The sequence below is a fragment of the Phaethon aethereus genome, assembly GCF_964289735.1.
Source record: "Phaethon aethereus genome assembly, chromosome: 4".
Classification (NCBI taxonomy): Eukaryota; Metazoa; Chordata; class Aves; order Phaethontiformes; family Phaethontidae; genus Phaethon; species Phaethon aethereus.
In genome coordinates this window covers 39,099,907-39,116,839 of record NC_138578.1, presented here as the reverse complement: position 1 = coordinate 39,116,839, position 16,933 = coordinate 39,099,907, and the positions used below count along the sequence as shown (strand labels likewise).

The window sequence follows — 16,933 nt, the reverse complement described above, 5'->3', positions numbered from 1 at the left end:
TACGTGGTATCATGCATTCCCAAGACCTCCAGCGTTTCTATTTTGTGGCACAGAACAAGATTCTGACTTCTTTGAACTACTATGAATATTTCCTCGTTTGGACAAAAGACCTGCTTGTGTGTCCTCACTGCCATCAAAGGGAAAAAGTAAAGGACCATTTTTCTTCTTTTCACCAAAGAACCTTTAGGAAGCACAAAGATGTTCCCTAAATTCTGGAGCACAGTGCAGCAACAACTGTGCAAAGCCCTTTAAAATTCTTTACAGAAATCAACACAGAAGGATCTTTTGTATTACTAGTATCTCCACTGAATTTTCTGAAACAACCTGCAGCGCTTTTATTCGTCGCCTAAGTGGCAGGTACTCAAAACTGTAATATCAAATGCTAAGTTCTATTAGCTCCCCACCTTTTTTTAAAAAAATCACCTGACATTTTCAAACTTTCACAACAATTTTTTCACAAAGATAAGCAAAACAAGACGGCCCCATACAGAGCCTGCTAAAACCAAGGCTGCTTTAGAGTAAGGAGACATCGTCAATTGAAGTACTGTGTTATTCTGCTTAAAATGCTGACATTCAGATGTGACTTCCAGAAATTTATCTGTGTCTGTGCAGATGTGTCCACAGAGTTTAAATCATCCCTTATATTCCTGCCTTAGGTCAACAGCATACTAAAAAACACAATGCATGTAGCAACTTACGTATTCGACTGACACCATGGAATATTTCAATGGTGTTTATTTAGGAAGAGACTGTAAATCAGAGATTGCCAAGCTGCAGAAATATAAGCGGCACAGAAATCGGCTGGAAATACTAGCACCAGTAACTGAAGCCTATTCTGCAAAAACAGTTAATGAAATCCATCCTTTTTTCTCCCACCTAGCAGAAGATAAGCTGTGGAGACCCAGGATGTGGGCACGTACATCTGGTGACCTACCTGCATTAGGTCACCTTGCAATAACCAGAAAAATTAAGAGTCAGATCTTTACTGCTGATTTATGACAGTGCTAAAATGGTCTTTGCTCTAACACCCCGTGGTGAAGATATTGTGAAGGTCACTTTCTTTTATAAAAGTGGTAGATGTTTTAGCCATGTACTACATTAAACTTGTTATCTCTGCATGCCTAACTGGATAAAAGCCCAGCTGGAACATTGAACCTCCACTTAAAAAAATAAAACTAACAAATCAAATTACTTTAACTCAGGAATTCCTAAATTTAGTTTTCCCTGGGTACCATCATCACAGAAAGAATAGTAATGTTCAATACTAATGGAAGTGGCAGGTGTAGGAGTGATGTTTAACTGTCTAAACAACCTCTTCCTTCAACAGGAAAGAGGTAAATAACTAGATTTTCTGTATACCACTGCTGACATACATGCTACTGTGTGCGAAACTGTGCTTCAGTATCCATTTATTTAGGAATAGCAGCTGTATTCGGGGACCTTGGAAACTCTCTGCTAAATGGAAATACCTGAAGTCTTTTGCTCTGAAGTGCAAGAAATCTCTCATCTTCTCAAAAAAATTAAAACACCCCAGACCATTATCGACTAAGAGAACCTGGAGCCAGAAAACAGAGAAAGTTTGCAGAAGTCATACACCAACAGGCAAGGAGAGGCACACCTAGCACACAGGCTTCTACAGTTATTAACAGAAACTAACAGTGTTTTCATTTTAGTTTGCTTTTTATTCTGCTCCTACAGATGTGAACAGCACCGTTTTTAAAAGAATTAGGACGAGTCTTCTCTGTGCCTTAAAAGATTCAGTGGACCACCACTTCCAGACGCGGAGTTAATTATTTAAGTAGGACACTTTACAAAGGCTCCGAAATCCGTGAGTTCATGCATTTTCCTTTTCCTCATGGTTCCTTAAAAGCGAGGACAACTGAAGAAAGATCCTTCTACATTATTTATGGATATTTCAAACAAAACCCCGGATAGCCAGCTTCTTATTCAAAGGCCAAAAAATCTAACTAAAAATCCACAGGTGATGTGGGTCAAAACCGAAAAGGCAAGCACGCCAGGGAGAGACATCCAAGCCTGACATCTGGCTCTTTCCCGAGCGGTCTAGAAGAGTAAAGAGCTACTGCCTGCCAAATACTTGGAAGATTTTTTTTTTTCCCCCCTAGCTCGATCAGGAATACATTATGATTTAAAGGTCAAGCTGTACCCTGATCAGTGAAGCAGCAGAGGCAGAGAATGTACAGTGCAAGTTTTGAAGTACCTTTAGCTGCTTGTGTATAAGCAAAAAACAAATTAAGAGCACAAAAAATGTGACTGCGTTAAAATGAGAACAAGGTTGATGGTTCAGCAAACCTAGAATATAGCTAACTAAGAAATAACTCCCAGAATTCAGTTTTGATTTCCCAAAACCTAGAATGATTTTTCCCCCCCGCAAAGACAACCAAATCCACTGAGTTTTCAGGTATAATGTCCTTCATCACCCTGTTTTCAAGCCATCGACCCCACTACAAATACTGAATTTATGGTCCAGTTCTGCAACAATATTCTCTTTTTCAGGCATTAACATGCCCTTTCAAACCATCCCACGTTAGACCTTCCTGACACTCATGTAACTCCTACAGCATTCGGTAGGTTGGCAGGCGCGCAGCAGCAGATCAGCATTTAGGAAACAATGCTATGGATGGAGTCCTAACGGCACAAGGCAGCTCCTATTCTCCTGGCTCTGCAGGAATAACAGCAGCACAGAAGAGTAAAAGCCTATTTTTAACTGTAAAGCAAGCCAACATGACTAAATACACAAAGGAAGCAGACCTACAAAATAGCACAACGTCATTTTTTTCCTCCTTCAGAGGAGAAAAAGAAGCTTTAATCCATTTTTCTTACTTGCAAAGTCACAGTTTGGAGTCAAGCTATAAACTAATAAATCCTACCCAGTCGGTGTGTCCAATGACCCAGCGCACAGCGCCTGTGCTTGTAAGCAAGCAAGCTGACAGGCTGCAGTCAGGTAAGACGAGGCAAAATTTATCGACTGAGTGAAAGAAACCACGGGTTGAAGAATTTGACCACTGGCTTATTGTCTGGGTTTACAATGCGGTTCCCAGCTGTCCACATACCTCTGAAGATCACCCAACTGCAGCTACCAAGAGATTGCGTTGCTGCTACCAAACCTCGGCATTTGGTCACCAGCCAACCCTGGGACAGCTGAAATAAGTTATCTGCAGGTACAAAATCGGAAGTGCTACATGGAGCTACATTTTATGATTACCATAGTGTTTGTTAGCTTATTAACAGATAAATGGAGGTATAATGTAATACTTTGCACTTCTTTGCACCCTAATTCACAAGCCTGCTTCTCCTCTATTTTGAAAAGCAGCTAGCTCTTGATTCGCGTCAAGAAACTGGGGCTGAAAGGGCAGGCTGCTGTTAAACCAGTTTTCATATTCCCAGTCCAAAGGAGAAGCGTCATCTCCGTTACAAGCTCCGAATGCTGTGGAGGTGTGCATGTATTTGAGTGTAGAGAGTCACAACCATCTTCACATTCAAGGCAAAACCTTCACATTTTGTCAAATAGTTCAGAGTTTTCTGTTGTCATTTACAGCAACTGACTCAACTGGAAGAAAAATCAGAAAGCCCCTCTGAATTAAAGGAGGGGCACTCCCATCCAATTTGAAACAGGCCAAATTACTTGATATCTTTTTAAGGCATTCTGGACAGGCTTTGGTAGGAATGGCATATTATAGGAGACATCAACTAGACTGCCGATAACACAGGACTCGAACGACTGGAAAACTAGCCAGTCCAAGCTGTGAGATTTAGCAGGCTACTCGCCATTTAAGAAAATCCCCTTTCACTTCTCATGAAAAGGGAACTAAACATGCTGGGATTTTGTGCTCCAACGTTTGCAATAGCGACCATGGATAACAAAAAGACTGATGCCCTTATTTTTAGCTTTTTGACCAGCTTAAGGTTTCAGCCAAGTAGAGAATGCCAGGTTAGCTAAATACCGTGAAGTCAGTTCACGGTAGCAAGATTCACATTTGCAGCGAGAGCAACGCAAAAAGACAGATGAAGCCTTTTGGCTGGACCCACATTCTTGCATATGACCATCCTGCACTAGTCTAATAACCAAGTCCAGCATCACAAGTGCAAATTACAAACACCAGCTACACAAAATTTCATCCTATCTTCCAGTTATTTCACCAAATGCAATTGGTTGGAATCTTTTGTCCTTTCCAAGAAACAAAAAAACCCAAAAACAACAACAAAAAAAAATTAGGCAATAGCTCATCTCCACCCCTGTGTCTCAGGTGTATTAGGGACTAAGTAGCAACACTATTTGGGTCAGGTACTATGTTAACATAAGGCTATTTACCTTCAACATCACCCACATAAAAGCATTGCCATCTGTTGTACTTCATCTGCGCTTCTAGTATCCCCATACAAACACGAGCTTTGGAAGGAATGACAAACACTCCTATAAATTCCAGGTCCTGGGCATAGGATCAGCTTTCACAAGCTCACAACCCACCGAGCAGCACTCAGAGACCCCTTCAGTACAGCTTATTCTTCCTGTGGTTCTCAGTTGAATCATCACCGTCTCAAAATGAACAGCAAAAAAGACTACTGGCAAGCTGACAAAATTGGAAGACCAACCAACCATCCAGTACTGGGATACCATATAAGTGCCAGTTACATTTCAGTAACTGATTGACAGGTTAAGCACACAGAGGCTAGAATCCTAAAAAGCCTGCAGACCTGCAGGGGTCATCCCATGCTTCTCTTGCACTACAGCTACCAGACTTTTAAATAGAATATTGAAAATGAAGTGTGGCAGGTACGAGGTTCTTTGGTCAAGGGTAAGTCTTGAGACATTAATATCCCATTTTTCTCAAATCCTTAGCATTAACTATACTCACCATGTAGGGTCTTCACACTCAGTAGTACTTCTCATCTGTTCACAATAAAGAACACTGGAAACACTGCTTCAGTATTACCCTTATCTGCATGAACTCCTGAAATACGCTATCATAATTTTTTTTTCTTTCTAGTAGTATTACCTCTATTAATTCTTAAATTTAGAGAACACTAGCAAGAATGCATCAATAACAGTAAGTGAAAAGAATGAATAGTCAGGATAGATTTGCTGTTGCAACTAGGATATCAAAAATTAAATTCAGACTTTAATAAAATAACCCTGAGATTTTGAAAAGCTTAAATTTCAGTCAGACACAAATCATGCCAATCTGTGTATTCATGAAAGGGCTAGTAAAATTAGTTCAGCTTTTCAAACATAAAGGATGCTGTTAAGGACTGATTCGTAGCAATGTGAAGCCTAGAACTCACCAAGTAAAAAAAAGACAGTTGAAGAAAAACAAACTTTAAATAAGCTTTATTCTTAAGAGTTTCCAGCATCAACATGATTTATTATCCCAGGGAGCTGATGGTCTGAACACAGTTTAAATGTTTATCCAATTTTAGTTTACTAGAAATCATGGTTCCTAACACTCATATTGTTAAATCAGGTGCAGTTACCTTTTGACACCTCATTGACTCCGCAGACAACCTGTAAAGCTATCAAGTACAGAATTATTTTGCAGATGAGCTTCAGGTCATCTCAGCAGCAGATACCGAACATGAGACACTTCCCCTCGCTTTTGCATACTGGAGTAGTACTATTAGCAGCAGCCGCAATCACAACTGCAAAAACAAGCAACATAACTGACAGCAGTTTCTAATCCTTTTATGAGCTACATATTTCTTTGTATATCACTATCTAGGATTCCCTGCCTTAGATAATTAAAAATGAAATTAAAAAACAAAAAACCAAAAACCCCCAAAAAACCCAACTAATTTACTTCACCTTGCTGGAGTATTTTTACAGGTCCATTTCCTGATCTGTTAAGTTTACATCACTTGGAAATTGTTTAAGTACAAGCATAAGTACCACTGTTTAAAACTTTTGAACCAGTGTTCTGCAAGGGAGTGCAAATATTTTGCAGATGGAAGAATCAGCTTGAGGTACGGAGGCACAGGATTTCCTTAGCTGCCTGTGCTTTCTTCTAGTTACAATGGACTTCATGCTACTCTATGTGCATATTGCTAATTCCCTGATATTTTTAACCTACGCTACTTAGCGCAATTCATTCCATTACCTTCTGCTTTTTAGAGCTTCTATTATTCCCATGTCTTTATTAACTCATAGAATCAGGAGCAAACAACAGTACCTTAAAGGCTTTAGGATTTTTTGTTTCTTTTGACTTTCGGGGTTTTGGTTTTGTTTTGGTGGTGGTTGTTGGTTTGGGGTTTTTTTGGGTTTTTTTAATTGTTGGGTATCAGCAGCTCTCAATTTCAGATGAATTTTCAGCATGCCTGAAGATCAGGCATGAGTGCCTACAACTCGGTAATGATAAATAGTGTCAGTCTTTTGGTCTCAAAATAGCATTTTGGAAAAAGCTGACTTTCCTTTTCAGGTTCACATCTGTATTCTGGCTATAAACGTCACATTTCGGTGCGCACCATCATACATATCACTTTGCAAGCACTCCAACACCACCACTAGACTTGGCCGCTTTGGAACATAAACTAGAACCAGTAACATTTATTATGCCAGTTCCCAATTCTCATCATGAGGCCTGAACTTTTCCTACTTCATAAACTTGCTAAACAAATGCTCTACTGGGCTATTTTCTATGCCAACTATCCATGCTGACCTGAAAAAATGTCAGCTACTTCTTAAAAAGGTAGGGAAGGCAGCTTTGTGCACAAGCACACAATATACATATACGTGGTGGCTTTTTTGGAGTGGGGTTTTTTTTGGTTTTGTTTGTTTGTTTGGGTTTTTGGGGGGTTTTCTTTTAAACATGTTGTGCAATCCCCTGGCCTTGAAACAGTAACAGAAAGATGGCAGGACATCTCCTATGTGCCAAGGATGTTTTCATTGCCATCTCTGCAGGTCACTAATGCATTCACTGTCATTCCTATGAAATGACCCAAATTTTGCTATTTATAAGCTGTTGAGAAAATCTGCAGTTAAATGTTGTCCTGGAGAACAGGAATTTAGACAGACTCTTCCACAGATTTCTGGTAGGATGCCAGGCAAGTCACTTAAAAAAAAAAAAAAAAAAAAAAAATCAACCTTTCAGATGATCATTAGGCTGTGGGTGCCTGAACTGGGCCAATACAGAGAAAATCCAAATAACAAAATCCATACTTTGAACAGTTACTTGGGCCTAGCTATGCTGAGAAATATGCATCTTAAATTCTCAAAATTCTGTCCTTCCTTTTTGCCAAAGATTTGCTTCAGCAGACCTACCTGAGAAATGAAGATAATGCCCGCCCCCGCCCCGCTTTAATGAATCACATGAACACTGCAGTTACAAACACCTAAAAAAAGCCACAGGAGAAAAAAAATAATTAATGCTTTCATCTTCCGATTAGGACTTGAATAGTACACCATAAACACAACCTGGCCATGTCAGCAACGAAGCTAGCGCAAAATATCAAGCAGCTGCTGATTAAACCAGAGCTATCCATCTTGAGATGAATCTTGTGGAAGATACACGGTCATATAATTAAAGACTGTATCATAATGCATCTATGAAGATGCAAAATACTATTCCTAATCACATGAAAAATCCACAACTCCTTTATTGGCCTTCAGAGAGGACTTTTTTCCAAAATATAGAAATTAAAAAGAAATTAATAATCAGAAGGGGTGAAAACAGAAATCTGGTTTCAGTAAGCAATAAAGGCGCCTAACGACAACAGGAAAAATCTGTATCAAGTTCCAGTGCAATGTAATTCATTAGGATGAAAGAAATCACAACCGTCAGCAGCTACAGAGGCTAATATGTTACTATGTAGTTGGAGTTCTTTTTCATCATTTTTTTTTTCATAGATATATATGTATCTAAAAATATCCAGGTATGATGCCACCTCAGATGTACACTTGGTAAGCTGAACAACTGTCACACCTCTCTTCGCCATGTCTTATTAGTGCTGTGTGATGCTCAAAGGACAAATAACCACCCCAGGTTACATCTACTGTTTCAGTTACAAAACAGTACTGATGATCTCTTCCCGAAAATTACGCTTATTCTGTATAGTTCTAGATTTCTTAGGAAAGCATGCCAGCCAACACCCCTACTACACACCAAACTAAAGACTCTTCCTCAAAATGCCACTCATTTCCTTCTCATTCCTGGAGCAAGGGGGTCCCTCACACAGGGCCACAAATCTTCGTGAAAATATGGCAAGAACAAGACAAAGATTTGACTTACTGATTTCAGTATTTTCCAGTAATTCAAGACAGGTCAAACACATCAAAAGACCGCAGTAGCTACCTGATCACTAAAGGAGAGTCACTGGGCTGGCAGTGAAACACATTCTTTATCAGCAGATATTTCAATAATACCTAAAGTAAAAATGTAACTTATCCTTTCTTAAAGGTTGTGCATAAGTCACTCCAATGTACCCTGCAATTCGTGAGTTGTTAAGCATTACACAGTCATGACAGAACTATGCATCTCAAGTCACATTTTTAAAGGCCATTATATACCTGTCATTTTTTTCATTTTTTTAAAAATAGCCCTGATTAAAGTTCATACAAACAACACATACAAGGGAAAAGGCAGAAATGAAATAGATAACATTTAAGAAGGCCCGAGTCTACTGTGGGAACATTCATCTGCTAGACCTTCACGTGATTTTTCCACATAACGAAGCAGGCATATGATGCAGTGTGTGAAACTTTTCAAGTGGTAGTTATTTCAACATCCTCCGAATGACCATTTTTTGAAACATCACTCACCCTCCTAGCATATTAGGAAAATAATGAAAGCACTGCAAAGCTGGTTGAGAGGACTCTTAAAACCAGCAAGGTTACAGCCAAATAGCACAAACCTACTACTGAACTACATGAAATCTGGTTAAGTACTTTAAATACAAGAACTAAGCAGAATGCCTTTTTCAACAATCCAGCTTTCACTTCTCTGCCATCTTTCACTCCAAGCATACTCTTACTCCCTGTTCAGCAGATGACAACAGTTGTGTATCAAGGAACATCACCTTCAGTTGTGTATAAACGATCAACAGCTTCAGATAGGCGTCCTCAGCACCGCTTCAAACTCTTCCAATTTATGAAATATGAGGCATGTAGCACTGGTACACTTGATTGATGCTTCTGATTTTATTTCTTGTATTAAGTAACTTAGGCAATGCAACACAATTTTTCACTTTTCCTCCCTCTGTTCTCGCCACGATGAACATAACAGTCAGTTTGCATTTTTACAGAGAGCAGATTCAACCCATATCCCTCACTCCCTAACTAAACTAGTGTGAAATTAAGATTTAAGAGCATTAACTAAAATTAATTCACAGAATTTTGTGAAACCTTGCACAGGAGATTTTTGCATTCAATTCCAGATTGTCCCAGCAAATCAAGCTGTGAGACTCTATGCAGGGATGTCACAGAAGTAATTAATGCTCTCTCCTTGAAATAAGATCAAGTCAGACATCAATAAGAGATTTAGGATTCTGGGAACATACTAACATGAAAATAACTCATGACCAAAAATGATTAATTCAGTACGTTTTGCTTTTTTGGCAAATCAAGATAAAGTCTGTGTACCTTGAAACTCCAAGCTTGCCTTCCCTCTCTACCAAGAATTTACATCTTTCAGTCCCATTTTCCAAGCAAAATAACCTCTACCTGGAGAACAAGCGTGGAAAAGTTTCATTGCCAAAGTGGTGTTTTCTTCTGAGCCACATTATGTCCTAACAGCTTCATTTTAAACTTCTGTATAAACTCTAAACTATGGCTGCTGTTCATGCAAAATGTGCAATGGTGTGCCAACCCTATGTCAAATATGATTTATTTCTCTTACCTACATGTGGACATTTCTTAAGGTAAACTCATTTTCTAGTAAAGGTATACCTTTACCTTTTCCCTTTTGCTATTCCTACATTTTGGTCCAGAGAGTGAAACTTATCTCTGTGATTTAATTAGCTCTCAAGTCAAAGTAATACAACCAAAATATGACAGAGCTTGTAACGTAGAGTCTCTAAAATGCCAGGTTCATTTTTTCCTTTAGCTATAAGCAATTATTTTATATTAGTTAGACTTGCTGTGTTACCAGAATCAATCTAGAACTCCTCATCAACATTCTTTGGAGGTAGAAAGAGCAGGAAAAACCAATACATATGCAGCTTTCTCATTTTATTCCTATTTGCAAATTCAAGGCATCTTATTCTATTTCAGCTTCTTCAGTACTTGAGTTTCAAGAGCAAAGGAGAATTTTTTTTAGATTAAGTTGTAAATATTTCATGAACACCAAATGATTTGGTAACATGAACTCCTTTATACTTAGAATGCAATTAAGAAGGGAAAGGAACAAAACAGTCTACAACAAGAAACCGTGATATGTCTGCTACATGCATAAGAAAAATCCACTAGTCACATTCTGAAATGTTTCTAGATTAGTTTTCTGTATTTCTACACAATCAAAACTGAATTCCTGAAGAAAATGTTCCTCCTTGAAAAAGTTCCTGCTATCGCATCTTCCCAATATTTATGATTCCTAGCTGTATATGCTGAACATACCGCACACATTCCCATGCACATTCTAACACACACAGAACATACATATATAAATATCTTTACAAGAAACAAATTGTAAGATTGAAAATTGTATCGAACCATATAAAATCTAGCAGGAAGATTTAAACGTGTTAGCTGAACAGTAAGAACCTGTACTTCTAGAATCTTTTTGTCATCTAAACCCTGAATTTCTAATTCCTGACACCTGAGGCCTTGTTAAATAATGTTTGCTCTTCTGCTTATGAATGCATCCTTCCCAAACAATAAACACAGGCAGCCTATGGGATTAAAGCATGACAAAGGTGTAGCTGACTCATGGGATCAATTAGAAAGCATCAGTACTTACGCCTTTTGTTCGTTCCATGTTTTACTAATGGTTTCTGCATTTTCAGCGTAAGCGTATCACAGATGTTAAATGCCATGCTACAAGGCAACGGCACACTAGTACCACACACTAGACAGAACAAATCTATTCTTACCACCACCTACAATTGTATCGCTTGTTATGCAGCTTGGATATTTCTTTAAAGTTCTAACAAATGCATAACTGAATGCTCGTGGCTTCTTGCCCAATGCAAGCATGTCAGCATTTTTTCAGTAAATTTTAAACATTCAAAACGAACCCACAGAGGTGCCTTTTCTAGGCTAAAAACAATCTTAAAAACAGCCACCGAGTCTAATACCACCTCAGGTACAGCCTCCCCTCGAAACCCACCACTAAATTCACGAGCAGGAAAGCCCGTGAGCAGGACGACAAGCAGCTTCAATCTCCGTGCAGTTCGCCCGTGACAGGTTATTGATAGAACAAACAGAATTTGCAATACTTACTGAGTGTTTCTCCTGCTGGCCCATAACTCCATGGTTAGCTGGGATTGCAAGTGGTTTCATAATGAAGAAACATAAGCTGAACTGAATTTACACATCATGTACCAATTTCTTATGGATGGCAAGTCACCCTCTACAGCATTAAATTAAAAAGAGGAGGCGGGGGGGAAACCAAGCTGGAGCTAAAAGTGTCACTACGGGTAAGCTCAGAACCCCCCTCGCACTTGTAGTGCAGAGCAGCAATCCAAAAGACAGCGTTAGTCTCCATTTTTGCAACGCTGAAAGTCTAAGCATGTCAGGATGTACAGAGCCCGACGAAACCCTACATAGCCAGCACTCATCCAGGGGAGCAAAACCATGCCCTGAGCCTGAGGAATGGGAAGAAAAGAAAAAGGAGGAAAAAAGCTAAAATGGCTGACTGCACAGAGACTCCCTCAAAAAGGCTTAATACAGTATTATATTAGTCAGGGTGCAGGAACCAGCCTCCAGCATTCAGCCAAGCATTGTTAACACTCCTGTTTCACTTGCAATCACACACATTCACACACGCAGCCTCCCCCCGCTCCACCACTACCCTCCACTCCCCCAAAATCAGGGCAGAGCACGCGAACAGGGACCTCCTCCCCTGGCTGCTAATGATGCTGACGGGGTAGTGACCAGTGATCTCTGTTCCACTCAGCTAACCAAGTTTGCACAATTAATCGTAGCAGCATGACAGTGATGGACATTTAATTTTATGATGCCTGTTCCTCGCAATCGAGACAAGCATGTCTACCGCCCAAGGAGTCAGCAACAAAAATACACCACAGTTACCCACACACAAAAACCCAGAGAATCATGAGTCTGAACGCAATACGCCGATATAATTACGTTATTGTGCTTACTTTGGAAGACCATGGCTGCAGGCAGTTGGCATAGCAACGCACAAGGAAAGCCATTTCCTGGGTAGAAAGAATGCTTCCTTTTCTAAATAAAAAATTCCTCTTAGGATACAAACGGCATTGCTGCTTCCTGCAGAAAGCAAAGACACTGTAGTCTGTCTCTTAACCTGCACACAGGCACACACTCAACGCAGCTCGAGTGATGTAAGTGGATTTCGCTCTCTCTCCTCTCCCTCCCTCTCCCTTTATCCACCGAAATACTCAAGTCAAATGGAAGACACATTCCTCGAGGCTCGCCCCCTCGGATACTTAACCATTTCACTCATTAAGGCAGAGATGGACAACGCAGATAAAAGAGCAAGCTCTTGCCTGGAGCTGGTATCAGCCTGGGAAGATCAAGGCAGCCCCAGAGGGGAGGGATCCGTTCACTGCCGGCTCCTAAGAATGTCACTGAAGTCGGGGTGGGGACAAGGACCCACCTTTACCTCGCCAAATCCTGAACCGCACACGACTTTTCATGAAGATGCGGCTAAAGCAGAGGGTTTGACATCACCTCCCCACCCAAAAGAGTGCTGCTGCAGAGCTGTAAACATCGTTATCAAGTATTTATAAACGGCGCGCTTGACAAGCGCGCTCGGATTCTCAGCGGCTTCGCAGGCCACAGATACTCGGGGCTGCGGCAGGTAAACGTCCAGAACCCCTTGGCACCTCACCGAAAGTCTTCCTGACCACAGCTCCTGCCTTGCCTGGCACACTGAATAGACAAATTACACTAAAACCGAAAGGGGATGCAAGATCTGGAAGAGATTGATAGACACACGGCTTTTATAATTCCTCTCTCTGACTGTAATTGTATCTCAAAGTCGGAAAATTTCCCCAGTCACCCCCATTTACGCGGCACCACTTCTCGGTTTATCCCAGCAGCATCGTGCTGCAGAGGGGACACACTCCAGCAATAATCTCATTGCCAGCCCTACGCGACGCCCAACGTCAGCGCCACGAGTTCGCTCCACCTGGCACAGGGGAGCCCAAGCCAGGGCAAAGAGGAACATGCCACCCGGCCACTAGTCTTCAACTTTAGTACAGTTCTCTAACACATTTGCAACACGTTCTTTAAAATCACAGACCAGCTGTGCTTCAAGTAACTTCAAAGTTTTGGGTTTTTTGGGTGTTTTTTTTGTTGTTGTTGTTGTTGTTGTTGTTTTTTTTTTGGTGTGTGGTTTCTTTTTTTTTAAACAAGAACAATAGAAAAAAGACTTAACAGTTGTTACACAGGCAAAAACACACAGGAAAAAAAATGAATACTACAGAATACTATGCCATACAATCAGCAGCTGCCGCCTTCCACCAAAATAACATGTCCACTGATAATTAGTTTAATTTGTTACACAGTGATTTCTTTTGGTATTGACAATGACTGCTAGTAAACGAGGCTGTAAAAAAATTAGTGGAAACGAATTCTAGTAAAGCAAGAAAAGATCCTGAAATATCCTGTCTATTTTTTCCACAGTTACTCTAAGGACACCATTTCACACACAGCACATTTTAAACTGCACAGATTTATGAGAGTTTAATGACACTTGTGCCCTTGGTCTTCTAGTATGTGCTAAAAGTTATTCATTGAAGGAGTGAATTACAAAAATTAGTTTAGAATTTTTAAAAGTCTTTGTAAGATGCCAGTGCAACTAACAGATGATTTAGAAATGTTAAATTATGCTTAAGCCTTGTAAAACAGTCTAACGCTGAGCGCAATCAATTTTCTGATGAAGTGCTGACCAGAAATAGCGGAAGTTATTCATTCTAGGAAGCTTAGGCAAACCTTCCCCAGTACAAAATTTAAAAATATTACTTGTTGACAAAGCAATTAAAACCCTCTGGAGCCTGATTTGGTGGCCTTGCGGTTAACACCATGAGCAGAACTGGAGTGTGGGGTTTTACGCTCATGTCAGGAAAAAATGAAGTTCTGCCAAGACAGAAATGCCTCCCCAGCACAGCAAGGCAGCACACCACTTTCTGAACTCCATTACAAACATAACCATCAACATGCATCTTACCCTGCACCAGCTGGCACTTCCAGCTAAGGTCTAACCTAGGTTTCTGCGGCATAAACCTTGAAGAGTAACATGAAAGTATGAACAAAACAATTAAAACAGTAGTGAAAGTCAAAACTTCCAGGTGACAGTGCCATCAAGCACTTTACTGTTTATTCTGGTCACTACTCTACAACTCTCCTCACCTGTTAGAAAATTAAGTCAGCACTTTATATATGAATGCAAAAGTTAAAGCAACCTAACAACGTCTAACAGATGTTTACGTGCATCAGACTGATGAAAACTTGGTGGTTTCCAAAATAGAAAAAAAGCCTCTTTACATTCAAAATGTGAAATGTGGTATTTATGTAATTAGGTGAAGAAAACACCACTCAGGCAATTTGTGAGTCAAAACAATTTCACGAAATAAATAATTGATTCCATTTCCCTATGCCTTCCTCCCCAACTGCCACCACTTCCACCACTTTCCAGGTACAGTGGTGCAGTGTAATCATATGTACTGTCCATTATAAGTTCAGAAAATACTTACATATAATTTATATTTTGTTAAAAAATAATTAAAGCAGAAGTTCAGCGAATCATTGTATGTTTCAGTGAAGAATGAATGGAATTTAAATCAGTGTAAGACACCAGAACAAGATAACCTGCAAAGTTTCTATCATACACAGGTATGAATAACTTATGTAAAACCTAACTGCAAGTTTGTGTTCACGTGTATTTCGAAACCCACATAACAACTCCTTGCTTAGACTTAAAGATTGAAAAGAGCAAAACATTTATGCTAATTCTTTGAGGCAATTAAAGTGAGATGTTAATAAACCTGATGTGCAATAATTGGATATGACGGGCTATCCCCAGCTGCTTTCAAAAGACTTGTACCTATAAGAAAGTTGCCGTCTCTTTATGAGTCGCAGAAAAGAATGTTAAAAAAATCCTTTCAAAAGTAACTACAAGCATTAGGACATCCTTGGACTACACACAGGATTCAGGATTCATAAACAGTAGTTCTAAATTTAAGGTAGAAACTGCTACAGACCTCAGCAACATCTGGCTGTAATGCCCCTCAGCTGTTTTGCATTCCAGAACATAACCTCACCTGGATATTCTTCTCCTAAGCAGTGTCAACAATGCTTGGCGTATTAAACAGTTTTAGGTTAATGACAAATACTGCAACAAAAGATTACCTCAAATCTTCGATTTCAAGCAGTCACCTTAACTTGCAACTATTTACAGGAGTACTTAAAATTTCATACAGATTACGTACACAGAAAGAGTTCTTTTCCTGAAGCACCTCAAAAACAGAAGTTATCAGAACATTTTCCCCTTCCCTTTAAACACAACATAAAGTATCATTTCCTTCACGATCAAAATCTTAGGCAAAAAACAACAGAACACTCTACGATGACCAAATTTACTGCCACTTCGTGACTCCAGTAGCTAGAAAACTGTGGAGTGGGGGAGGAAGTCAAAGAAATGGAAAAAAAGAGCAAGGAATAAGGCAAAAAACCACAGTCATTATGTGTGCTCCAAAAACATTCACAGTGAAGAGACTATTACACAGATCCTACACACTTGTGAAGGTGGAATGTAGACAGCTCAATTGAAGAATGGAAAAATGGAGTACATCATTTTAAGGAAAATAAGGCAGAGGTACCTGTGCTTCCCCCGCCTCTCTCACTTGGAAAGAAATTGAGATTTAAAACTTAAGGTAAGGGCTATTGGATGCAAAACTGTTTATTGGAGCATGCTTCTGAATTTTACAATGCTGATGCTCTCTCCCTCCCACTAGCCTTATGAGAGAGATTGCTAAATAACAATCTGACTAACTGAAACCACTAAAACCCCAGAACAATAATTCACTCCAAACGCTACAATACATTTGAATGTCCCATGCAATATGAAAGTCTTGTTCTAATGTCTTTAGGCAAATTTACTGCCAGTAATTTAAATCTCTGGCCGTATGACCCAATTTCATGCGAGCGAGTTCCTGTTGATCAGCATAACGCAGACATGGGATTGTCTAGGCACACCTCTCCTATTTGCATTTTCTCGAGAACTTTAAATAAAACTCTGCTGAATACAGGAAAATTACGAAATATGTTCTCCAAGGCGAGTTTCTACGACTGAAATACCACTTCAGCCAAAACACGCTGATAAAGTAGTAGTATTTGTCAAACTGTTGTTATTTTTTTATTCGTAAAGCTGCGGCATTAACATCATTGTAACGATGTTCACCGCACCATTGACAACACCAACGCAACAGTTCCAATGGAGCAACCTGTCCTGTTTTGCTAGCACATTTACTAACGATACAGACCATTTGAAAAAATGCCCTTCTGTTGAGCTGCTGCTGCAGATGAATCTATAATCCGGATCTTTAAAATAATGACAAGCCCAGAGCAGTCAGGCTGGTGCCTCAGCTGGGTGGATCTGCCACTGACTGCCCATCTCCCCTTCGACGGCAGACTCCTTTGTCACCTCCTGTGCACAGCTCTCTTTTCAGCACAGCGAACTTTCTGTTTGCATGCCACCCATCTTAAAAGGGGAGCAAGCTATAGTACTCAGTTAAAACACTTGCCATCGCATTCTCTTACCTGCTACAATTATGTTAGAACAGACAT

General features: G+C 39.9%; 1 protein-coding gene across 5 annotated transcripts in view; it reads right to left on the bottom strand.

Annotated features, from left to right (window-relative positions):
- Positions 1–16,933, bottom strand: part of RAPGEF2 (Rap guanine nucleotide exchange factor 2) — a gene marked incomplete at both ends in the record, with an annotated part of 191,771 nt that overhangs the window by 58,786 nt on the left and 116,052 nt on the right. For 3 of the 5 annotated variants that reach the window (XM_081999655.1, XM_081999656.1, XM_081999657.1), the window contains one exon: positions 11,384–11,443. The exons of the other annotated variants lie outside the window; for them this stretch is intronic. In XM_081999655.1, coding sequence (XP_081855781.1) covers positions 11,384–11,443 — 60 coding nt within the window. Of the gene's footprint in view, positions 1–11,383; positions 11,444–16,933 lie in introns of those variants that run through there. 5 annotated transcript variants of the gene reach the window in all.